At 46.8% G+C, this 12,381-nt stretch overlaps 1 protein-coding gene across 5 annotated transcripts in view; it reads left to right on the plus strand.

Annotated features, from left to right (window-relative positions):
* The window catches only part of LOC146357899 (NACHT, LRR and PYD domains-containing protein 12-like), a 112,023-nt gene that overhangs the window by 85,573 nt on the left and 14,069 nt on the right, over positions 1-12,381 (plus strand). For all 5 annotated transcript variants that reach the window (XM_084834582.1, XM_084833696.1, XM_084832848.1 and 2 more), the window contains one exon: positions 8,688-8,849. In XM_084834582.1, coding sequence (XP_084690708.1) covers positions 8,688-8,849 — 162 coding nt within the window. The remainder of the gene's footprint in view (positions 1-8,687; positions 8,850-12,381) is intronic.

Below are 12,381 nucleotides of genomic sequence, written 5' to 3' on the forward strand. Positions count from 1 at the left end.
ATCTGCATATAAAACTGTTTAATATGCAACCTCCTCATGCACAAAACCTGCTCTTTCTCAGCCTCTTAGTTTTACTGCAAACTTTTCTCCTTCCCGACTTACGCTCTCATCTACACAAGAATAAGGAATAGCTTGGAGACACCACACTTTTAAAGAATGGATTCCATAAAAATGGTCACCTGAAATGTGAAAGGCTGCTCTGGTCCTCCAAAACAGAAGCAGGTGCTCAGATTTCTAAAATGAGAGCGGGCAATTATTGCCTTTCTTCAGGAGACACACGTCCCTGAGATAGATTTATAAGGAGTGCAAAAGCCAGTGTGGCATAGAGGTTAGAGAGGTTAGACTCAGGAGATTGGGTTCTAGTCCCCACTCAGCCATGAAGCTCACAGGGTGACTTTGGCCAGTCACTGACTCTCAGGGTGTTTCTACATTAAGCAACCCCCCTGCAAAAATCCACATCCTTTCTGGAGATTCCTGCTTTTGGTTTCTTTGCAGGATTAGGAAGGCCTCCTTTACACTGCAGCCACGTGGTTTGAACTGAGGGAGTGCCTTCCTCCTTCCCTGGCATGTGTGCAAGGGAGGGGTGGAGGGGTTGTGCCTCCATTTCCCAATTCACAGAGACTATTCAAAGGAATACTATGATCAATGATATCAAAAGCTGCTGAGAGATCAAGCAGGATCAGTAGTCGCACTCCCCCTGTTTTTCTCCTGCAAGAGGTCATCCATCAGGGTGACCAATGCCTGTTTTGTCCCCAGATGAGGCAATACAGCAGCCAGGATGCTGAGTGGAGCTCCAGGTTGTGCACATAGTACACTGGTGTTGAAGCAGCTGCACTGTCTCCCTATGAGCTACTGAGCCAAGTACAAGGTCTTGCTGTTGGCATATCAAGCTCTGAAGAGCTTGGGATCAGGTTAATTGGCAGCTGGCCTTCCCCAATACAGATCTGTGTGATCATTCAGATCATCAGAGGAGGCCTTGCTAGTCATAACATGACCTGCAGATTGCCATCTCACAACAACGTGGAAGTGGGCCTTCTCCGTGGTGGCACCCACCTTATGGAATGACCTCCCTGCTGGTATTCAGGAGGCGCCAACTGTAGCATGCTTTAGGCACCAATTAAAGACCCATTTTTTTTACCAGGCCTTCCACGAATGAGTATGTTGCATAGGGATGGTGGAGAATTTCTCCCCGAATCTCCGGGAGGCCGAATGCCAACGCATTTGGCCCCCCGAAATTGGCGGTGAAATTCTCCGCCCCCCCGCCCCCCCCAGGGATGGGACTTACCTTTGGCGAATGTCCCTCCCGGCGGTGGTTTGGCAGCGGTTCGTCGGGGGCGGGGGCGGCAGCCGGTCTTCCGACCTGCTGCCACCGCTGCCATTACAAAATAAAGTAAAACAAAAACAAAAACCCCGTGATAGCCTACGTAACGATTAACGTAGCCTATCACGGCTAGATTTCCAAAGTCAGCCGTGATAGGCTACGTTAATCGTTAGTAGCCTATCACGGGTGACTTGGGGGGGGGGGAAAGGCATACACAAATGGGGGCGCCCCATGGGTGCCACCATTTGAGTTCCTTATTTGGTCCCAGTAGTCTACGTAAATCTTTACATAGACTACCGGGACCAAATAAAGAATGCAAATGGCGGCGCCCATGGGGCGCCGCCATTTGCATACGCGCTTTTTTTTTTTTCAAAGTCACCCATGATAGGCTACGTAACGATTTACATAGCCTATCACGGCTGACTTTGGAAATCTAGCCGTGATAGGCTGCGTAAATCGTTACGTAGCCTATCACAGGATTTTTTGTGTGTGTTTTTTTCACTTTTTCTTTCGTGGCCGGGGAGATGGGGCGCTTCTCCTCGGCCTGAATTTCGGCCGGGCGAGGCGGGGCGCCTCCCCCCCGGCCTGAATTTCGAGGGGAGAAGCGAAGCGCCTCCCCCCCCACCGCGAAGCAAGCAGCGGGACAAGGTAAATCCCTTTCGTACATCCCTAGTGCTGCACAGTTGGGTTGTAATTATGGTGTTGTACTGGTTTTAATGCTTTTATTAATGTTTTATATAAATGTCTTAGCAATTATTATATAATTTAACATATATAATGTATTTTAATGTACTTAATTTTCTTGAAGAGAATAAGGGAAAGAGTTAAGAAGGGGAAAGAGTATGCATAAAAACTACCAATTCCATAGCAGGGAACAAAGGGCCTCTTCTTCATCGGAATGCTGTGGATCAATCAGGAGGGCATCCTTTAGGGCAGGGGAGCACAACCCTTTGGGCGGTATCAGATGGGAGACCAGTGTCAGGATCTGCTCGACCTGGGAAGCTCTGCAGCTCCACCTGCTTGCCAAATACAAAAGGCAACCTGGTCCACATTGCACTACTTGGCCTGCAGGTGCTCACAGGTCCTCTAATGTAGACTAGCTGGGAGCCTCAGGGAGCCCTATAAAGAGCTTCCTCTTCCTTCCAAGCTTTGCCACAGCAAAACAAGCATTTGTGGTGGAAGCATCGTGCTTTTGCCTCTTGTTTCTGCTCTTGCTATGCCTTGCTGATACGCGACACTTGCCTGTTCTGGACAACGCCTTTGCCTCTGGCCCTGTAGCACCTTGACTACTTAATTGACCTTAGCCTGCTGTGGACTCTGTTCTCAACTCTGGCCCTCCCACACCTCACCAGTGTCTGATTCTTGCCTGAGTAAGTTTGGCTGTCTGCCCACCTCCATCACCCCTGGCCCCAGTGTTCTAGTCAAGGACATCTGCCACTCATATCCTGGACTAGCCATTTTGCTGTGGCTAATCTGTGCCCTGACTGGGGATCAGAATGGATGTGGAATTGTTGAGCATCCTGCATACCTCGCAGGCCCACTGAGCATCCTGCATACCTTGCATACCTCCATGGCACCACTGAGGGGGAACATCCACCTCAATGGCCAATCACTCTCCCAGCTCAGTACCAAGATCTTGTAGATATCTTCAAGAAGGGGGCTGAGACTCTGCCCCCACATCATCCCTATGATTGTCCCATCGACCTGCAAACAGGTGCAGAGATTCCATTCGAGCAGATATGCACACTTGCAACTCCTGAATTGGAAGCTCTGCAGGAATGTTTTTTGTGAAGAAGAAGGATGGGGGGTTACATCCCCATATTGATTACCGGATGCTGAATCAAGTCATGGTCAAAAACCATGGTCAAAGCCCCTGCCCCATATTCCGGAGCTTTTCGAACAACTGCAGAGGACGGGGGAGAACTTCACTTAATTGGATTTGTAGGGGTCCCTACATTTTGGTGAGAATTTGGGGGGATGATGAATGGAAGACAGACTTTTGCACCTGGTATGGCCATTTTGAATACATAGTGATGCCCTTTGGACTATGTAACGCTCTTGCTACCTTCCAGCATTTCATCAACAACGTCCTCTGTGATATGCTAGACTGCTTCATGGTGGCCTACCTCGACGATGCCCTGATATTTTCTGAAACCCCCGAGGAACACCTCCAATATGTCCATCTGGTCTTGTAGCATCTCAGGGAGCACCAGCTATATGCAAAACTAGAGAAATGAACCTTCCATCAGGAGTCCATGGACTTCTTAGGCTACGACATTTCCCCAGCTGAGCTCCAAATGGATGCATGGATCATGGATCCTCCCAGGCATGTAAAGGGAGTTCAGTATTTTATGGGTTTCGCCAACTTCTGCAGGTGTTTCATCCAAGGCTTCTCCTGCATCATCGCCCCCATCACAACCTTGTTCAAAAAAATTGTCAAGTTCTGCCGGACCCCTGTGGTGCATGAAGCCTTCGACCAGTTGCAAACAGCCTTCACCACAGCTCCTAGCCTCCCCTTTGTGGTTGAGGCTGATGCCTCCAGCCAGGCTATCAGAGCGATCCTATTGCAACTCCAAGGCCTGCATCACTTCCTCCATCCTCATGCCTTTCACTCCTGCCAGCTTACTCCTGCAGAAAAGCATTATGACATCTGAGACAAAGAGTTACTGCCAATCAAGGTAGCCTCTGAGGAATGGTGGCATCTCCTGGAAAGAGCACCACACCCCATACAGGTGCTCACTGACCATTGGAATCTAGAGCATTTTCAGACAGTGAAATGCCTCAAGCCACACTAAGCTCGTTGGGCCTTGTTTTTCATGCACTTTGATTTCCAAGTCACCTACTGGCCCGGCAACAAGAAAGGGTAAGCTGACATGCTCTCCCGAAAGGAAGCATCTCCATCTGGAGAGAACGCCACCCCTGTACCATTGCTGACCCCTGCCAACTTTCTCAATGGAACCATTGACTGCAACTTCCTCTCACAGATCCATCAGGCCTTGCCTGTGGACCCTTACATCAGTCCCTGACTGACCGGGGGAGGACAGCCAGACAGCCCAGGATGCCCCACACCTGATATACAGGCTGGTTGCCTATACCACCAAGGGTGGGTCTACATCCCAGAGGGGTCCCTGAGGATCCAAGTCTTCCAGCAATGCCATGAGTACTGTGGGCCACTGGGGATACCCTAAAACTTTTTAAGTTGCCCTCTTGGGCCTCAACCCTCCAACCAGACATCAGGAGATACGTTCAGTCCTCTGATACATACACTAGGGCAAAAGTTCCACGTCAGGGGCCTCAGGGACTCCTACAGCCTCTGCCCACCTCTGCCAAGCCTTGGTCCACTGTTTCTCTTGACTTTATGATAGGCCTGTCCCCATCACAAGGGAACACCGTGATCCTGGTAGTCATATATGCCCTGACCAAGATGGCACACTTTGTTGCTACCCGTAGTATACCCTATGCTCTGCCAACTGCTCACCTGTTCCTCGCTCAGGTATTCTGCCTCCATGGGCTCCCTGGTGCAGTCACTTCAGACCCAGGCCCCCAGTTCATGTCCTGATTCTCGGCAACGCATCCAGGTGGGGATAAGGTCTGGCTCTCCGTGGAGCACTACCAGTCTAACCGCCTGTCTGCTAATCCGGACTTTTGATATCAGGGCCCTTTTCCTGGTTTACCAACAGTTTAATCCCATCACACACTGTCTGGATCTCCCTGGCACCTTGAAAATTCACCCAGTCTTCCATGTCTCACAACTGAAATTACACCATGCTAACCCCTTTCTAGGCTGTACAACTCTGCCACCTCTGCCTGTCCAGGTTCAAGGACACGATGAGTATCATGTGGCGCAAATCCTGGACTCAAAGTGGCTTTGTGGCAAGCACCACTATTTAGTTGATTGAGAAGACTATGGTCCTGACGATGGGTCCTGGGAGCCCGTCGATCACATCGATGCTCCTGACAAGATTCATGCCTTTCAATGGGCCCACCCTGATAAATCTCGACCTTGAATGGAGGTGGAACCTCCTTCCCTGGAAGGGGAGGCAGTGTTAGGATCTGCTTGACCTGGGAAGTTCTGTAGCTCCACCTGGTGGCCAGATACAGAATGCAGCTTGGTCCACACTGCAGTCCTTGCCGGATTAAGCACTGGGCCTACAGGTTATCACACGTCCTGTAATGCAGACCAGCTGGGAGCCTCAGGGAGCCCTATAAAGAGCTTCCTCTTCCCTCCAAGCTTTACCACAGCAAGACGAGTTTTCATAGTGGTAGCATCGTGCTTTTGCCTCTTGTTTCTGCTCTTGCTGCGCCTTGCTGATACTCGACTCTTTCTTGTTCCAGTCGACACCTTTGGCTCTGGCCCTGCAGCACCTTGACTGGTGATTGACCCCTGCCTGCTCTTGCCTCTGCTCTTGCCTCTGGCCCTGCCATGCCTTGTTGGTACCTGACCCCTGGCTGCTCTGGACTGTTCTCGCCTCTGGGTCTCCCACACCTCGCCAGTGTCTGATCCTTGCCTGAGTAACTTGGCTCTCTGCCCACCTCCATCACCCCAGTGTTCTAGTCAAGGACATCTGACGCTCATGTCCCAGCCATGACAGCCGGTGACTGCACATATGTATGTACATGCACAGCGCAGACAAGCACAGTGTGTATGCACACACATATACAGTCTTACCCTCACACACACAAACTCTATCCCAGTCCCCCTACACACACATTCCGACATGCTTCCAACACACACGTACACTCTTCCCATACACGCATGCACACACACTCCCTCCAACAACCCCCAATAGACAGGGTTTTCGCTTGTCAGGTGATTGGTGCTAATGGTCAGGTTTCCCTAGCTAGTGCCGGCAAGGGAAAGCCCAGTCTTTCCCCAGCTTGTGCTAGCACTAATAAGGGAAACCCTGCCCTTCTCTCCAGTCCCTGATGAGTGATCAGGTCAGGATGCATGGGCAGCCTCCAGACTGTGGGCCTAATCTGGACTATGGAAGTTCCCAATCCATCTTGGGTGCTCTCCGCAGGCCCTGACCAAGCTGTGCCCCCTGGCCTGGAGGCTTCTGGGGCTTGCAGAGGAGCCAGGGAGAGGAATCCCCTTGTTAGCCCCAATCTGTAGAAAATAATACAGTAGCTTTTACAACAGGCAATAGTGATTAACTGTAGGGTTTTACTCCAGTAAATGTGTTCACATATTACCCATAGTAGACTACATCAGGGAGTAGGTAACTGTTGGGAGTAGCCTACACATGAGAAGACACCCAAAGTGGGGGCCACTTTCTGAAATAATTGCTGGTAGAAAATTGCTCCTTGTATGTGTCAGGTGGCAGTGGGCAAAACTGTGGCTTCTACCCTTGATAAATGGTTCAGAGGTGATCCATCACTTTAAAAGTAGTGGTGAGAAAACTTTCCCAAGATCCATTCTGATTGAACTTGGTGGGACAGCGAGCTATTTTCCTGTTGTTTGGGGGATTAGTTTAGCCTCCCTGTTGTGGCCTCAACACATGTTGGGCTGTTTGTCAGCTAAACTCACATCCAGTCCACACTTTCATGTAAATTAGTCTTCAACTTTATTGATAGCAGAACTTGAAAGGCAAACTAATAAGCGTGAAAGATCAGATGCATAGCAGGAGAAGAATAATGAATGTGAGCTCAAAGCAGGTTGAGATAAAAGAAGTGATACGAATGACACCTTGTATTGCCAGGCATTCAAGGCTGCAACTCGGGACAGCAGCAGAGAACCAGGCTAGAGGGAGGCAGTAGAACCTCTTCTACTGGGGAAGACCTGACCCAGTAGAAGGGACTTGGAAATTCTTCCTAGGAACAACCAATCAATACAGAATAGCAGACAATAAGAGCTGACCAGGTGCTGATAGATTTAGAGAGGCTGGTGTAGTCCACAAATTGGTAACCTTGAGATTGGATGCCTGTAATGCAGTCTGGGTGGGGCTCCCTTAGGGTTGGTTCAGAAGCTGCCAGTAGTGAGGAATTCAGGGGCTTGATGACTGACTGACTGGGATGCCGTACCGGGCACATCATATTATGCCTGTGTTAAATGATCTGCACTGGCTGCTGTTCTGCTACTGAGCTGGGTTTAAGGTGTTGCTATTAGTATACAAAGCTCTGTACAACTCAGGACCAGATTACCCTAAGGAATGTCTCCCTATATACCACCTTCCCAGGTCACTACAGTCTTCGGGGGAGGCCTTGTTCTCAGTGCTGCGGCCCATGGATTTCCGTTGGGTGGCAACACAGAGACAGGTCTTCTCTGCAGTGGTAACCAAGTACGTCAGGCCTCCAAGCTGGTATGTTTTAGACATTTCCCCCAGCAATGAACTATCTTTGAACCATCCTCAGGATACAATTGTGTGTGCATGTGTTTTGCTTTGGGTGTGTTTGGTTGTTATTGTAAACCACTTTGGGATTTCTTCAGTTGAGAAGGGGCATATAAATATTTATATTAAAAATAAGAAATAGAGGTGAAACTTACACAGTCCTAAATGCAAAGGCTAGGGGGCGGGCACTGTAACAAGTTACATAGTGTCCAGTTGGGGCAAAACATTGCCAAGCCCAGCTCTGGGTACTGCTCCTCTTCTGGTTATGTCACCGAGAGTGCGACAGGTTCCAAAACCTCCCCCATCCCCATGAACTCTCAAACTCTGAACCCCTGAACTCTGTCCCTTCCCACTTGCATAATTGAATAAATTATGCATAAATTACGCAAATTGTGACTATAATTTGCGCAAATGACATAATTTACTGGTGCAGTTTGTGCAAATGACTATTTATGCAAATAAAAAAATACAGAAAATCTGCCAGCTGGCCCGGCTCCTTGCGGACTGAGTTGGCCCAGCTGGTGTAAGACAGAACAGAGTCTGGGGGGCCAAGCCGACGAAAGCTCATTAAGTTCCATGCCCCAACCCAATTCCTCCGACCTCCCTATCCCAGGCCGAGTCCTTACAGAAAATGATTTGTCCAGAGCTCCCATTTCCTCTCCTTTGAAGGACTGAAAGGACTGAAATGGCTTTCTGAGCGCATTTGGCACTTTGATAATGCAGTGCGTGCTCCGTCACCTCTGCGCTGAACAGTGCATGGCATTTTACCCAAGTGACGGCTCAGTTGCTGATCAAATCACTGTTGCATGTTCAGTAGAAGGCACATGCTTTCAGAGAGCCCACATCAGCTCTGTGTTTATGTCTGGAGCAGCAAAATAGGGACAGTGGTTCAAAATAATCTTGAAGTAGCTGGACAATATTAATCTTAATCCTATGACTTCAATGCCTTACTCACTTTTTAGGATGAAGTTTATCTCATCAGGAAGTAGGGAATTAACATATTTGTGAGTGTCTCATCCTGTTCTTATCTTCTGTAGGCTTATGGACTCTGGATTGACACCTGCTTTTTATGAGGACTTTGCCACTGCTCTAACGACAAATCAGTCACTGACTGAATTGGCTGTCAACATACTTGCACAGGGAGACTGGAAACTGCTCGATGATGCATGGAAAAATTCAGGCAAACAGCAGGAACTGAGGTAGGTCACCTCTGGCTGCCATTTTGAACTTATGCCTCATGATGTCAAGAGACTTTAAAAAGTTTTGTAATTCTACAAACGTGGATGTTGTTTCAGAATCTGAGAGTTCTTATGGTGGGAAAATATTACATAATGTCAGGCAGGGCCTGGCCGCTGGGGAGACAGGATTCAGGCTTGCCTCCTGTTACCTAAAGGATATATTCCAAATCAGGCTTCGAACAGGTGATCCTTCTTCACTGTTGCACACTTTTTGCTAGGGATTTGACAAAAATTGATCAGAAGAGCTAACTAATGCAAACTGCCCTGATCTGATTAGTTGTGAGTAGAGGTGGGAAGGCCCAAGAAAAACCTGAAACAACACGGGAAAAGAACTTTTTCCCCGTTTTCTTCCAAGGCTTTGTTTTTTGTTTTGGTTTTTCACATCATAAAAATGGAACAATTTTGGATTATGATTTTTTTTCTTTGAGAATGATGAATCAAATGTTTCAGTTAGGTGTTCATATATCGCTATCTGGTCTTTTCTCCCCCAAAATGATTTCTCAAAACTACTTAATAGAAAGGCTTTTATGTAACATGGACTCGATGGTTTTATAGGCCCCTTCCAACCCTACTATTCTGTGATTCTATGATTAACACTACTGATGTAAACTTTCTGGAAACTTTGAAGGCTTGAGGAAAAACTGGGTTTTTAATCCACACTGTAAAGATTCCCAGCATAGTTATTCCTTCCTTTCCATATTAAAATTATTCATCTAATGTGTCCTTTTCTGATAGACATTCAGGGATGCACCTGGTCATGCTCGGTTTCCCAACATGTGACTAGAGTCACCATATCATAATATGTGAAGAAAATATGCATTCTTAACCGTTTGGGTTTTCTTCTATAGAATCCTGTATCTCTGGGGTTATTCTGGCTAGCAGTTGTTGTTGTTGTTCAGTCATTCAGTCGTGTCCGACTCTTCGTGACCCCATGGACCATAGCACGCCAGGCCTTCCTGTCCTGCGCTCTCTCCCGGAGCGTGCTCAAGTTCATATTCATTGCATCCGTGATGCTATCTAGCCATCTCATCCTCTGCCGTCCCCTTCTCCTTTTGCCTTCAGTCTTTCCCAGCATCAGGGTCTTTTCCAGGGAGTTTTCTCTTCGCATTAGGTGGCCAAAATATTGGAGCTTCAGCTTCATTATCTGTCCTTCCAATGAGCACTCAGGGTTGATTTCCTTTAGGATGGACTGATTTGACCTCCTTGCAGTCCAGGGGACTCGTAAGAGTCTTCTCCAGCACCACAGTTCGAAAGCATCAATTCTTCGGCGCTCAGCCTTCCTTATAGTCCAGCTCTCACAGCCATACATTACTACTGGGAAAACCATAGCTTTGATTAGACGGACCTTTGTCGGCAAGGTGATGTCTCTGCTTCTTACTGTGCTGTCTAGGTTGGCCATGAATGTAATTCTAAAATCCACATGTGACAGAAACACTGTAGGTTATAATGTCACTGCCACCACATATGATGGAACAACGTGTGGATTCTCCCACCCATGTTTCATTTTTACGAAGAACTCACTGGCACAGATCTAATAACAATCCAAATTGCACCTCATTAGGGAATGCTGCCTCAGCTGTAAAGCCTTTAACTCTGCTACCAAAATAAACCCTCTTTACCTAAAATAAACTAGGTAGACTGGTTCCTACAGCATAGGCATGGGATTAACATCGCACTAGAGATAATCTTTCTATTTATTTATTTATTTTTATTCAACATTTTAAAAAGATATTTATTAAAGGGAATTATTTACAGAAGGGAATAAAATGTCATTCTTCAAATACTAAGCTGAGATTGCTTAAAGGTTCATAAATTAAATATGCTTGATTACCATGCCTCATAGGTAAAAGGGACTTCCCCAGTTAAATAAGCTCTCGATAGCTTTTTCTTTACACCAGATTTCCCTCACGTCTACCCCAAACAATTTCTCACAAGCGGGAATAGATGCTGTATGCCAGCCTTCCTCTGCTTCCAGCTCTTCCTGCTTCTTTTAGCTTCTAGGATAATTAATACGTTTCAGGGAATACGTGCTGAAGTTCCCTCTGGTCGGACATAAAATAGGAACATAAAATGTATTATGTATAACTTGGTTTCCTCATAAAATTAGAATGCTTGGTTTATTAAATGTAAAAGTATAGTTTATTCAGACAATAATTACAAATTTACTGGGCAGCGCCCTACTGGGCCATTGTGTTTATGCAGTTGACATAGTGCTAGCCTAAGCTTACTCTGTTAGTGTTGCACCAGAGGCTGCATATGCTAGTGCTCCGTCAGTTGCTTAAGTGCAGTGGTCCCTTTGGATACAGCCCACTGATTTCACTTTTAAATGTTTTGAACATTAATGATAATTTCATGAGCAAACCGATTTATACATCTTACATTTTATGTTCCTAAAGTTACTAAGTGCTAAATAAAGAATGCTAAAACATAGTACTGCAAATTTTTCAATTTCCCCCAAATTTCAACATACACACACACACACACACACACACACAGAAAAATAACCTGGAGGTGGGGGTTCTCATGGCTTTGAAATTTCTGGAAATTTTGCATCTCTGGTTTTCTACTTCTCATTAGGATCAGGACAGATGTAGCCCTGGTCATACCCTGATGTGAGCAGGCAAATCAGGGCTGTGATCGTACCTACCTTCAACTTGCCTCCATTATCCCCACCTTCTCCCTTCCCCTACCCCAAGGAACTTACCTTGGGTATTAGAAGGCAGAGGTGGTGGTGGTTGGAGCATCTCCTTCTGAGGACTGGGCTGGGATTTTGGAGACTGGGCTGTTCCAGTCCCTGTTCCTGGTGCGCTGTTCCTCATCTTCTTGTAGGGGCGCTTGAGAACTCCAAATTGTGCAAATTCTGCATCTGAACTACCGAATCTGCCCCTCCTTGACAGAGCCTCAGATCAGAATTTTGTTGTCTGGTGGCTTTCACAGTCTTGTAATGCAATTTTTGTCTCTTCAAATATATAAAAATACAGATTTTCGGTCATAAAAATACTTACATTGTTTCCATGTCTTCATATGTTTAACCTGTGTTTCCTTAAACAAAAGAACATACTTAACGAAACAACACATATAAAAACACAATATTCCATGTACTAATTCCTGTGATGCTTAAGAAGATTAAATGGGGTCCTTCTAGATGCTCCTAGCACTAGTAATCAGAAGGCCTTGTAGAGCTCTTCCACCTTTTCCCTTACCATGGAAAATCCATGAAAGAGAAAAGTACAGAAAAATGTGCTGGGGAAACATGGGATGGTTACGAGTGGAAGACATTGCCATCTGGACATCAAGTGCTACGAATGAGGCAGGTCGATGTGGGGGAAAAAACCTCACCTGGAAGCTCCCAGGGAGAGAGCAGTGGAGTACTGTCAGTCAGTCCTGTGGAAAAACAAGTAATTTGGGAGAATTTGTCCTTCAAAGTTCCATAGATTTCTATTGGAAAACAACGGAACGGAATCATGAACAAAGAAATACAAAAGGAAAACGA

The sequence above is a fragment of the Heloderma suspectum genome, chromosome 1 (genome assembly GCF_057233095.1).
Source record: "Heloderma suspectum isolate Gila_16-S chromosome 1, 16-S_ref, whole genome shotgun sequence".
Classification (NCBI taxonomy): domain Eukaryota; kingdom Metazoa; phylum Chordata; class Lepidosauria; order Squamata; family Helodermatidae; genus Heloderma; species Heloderma suspectum.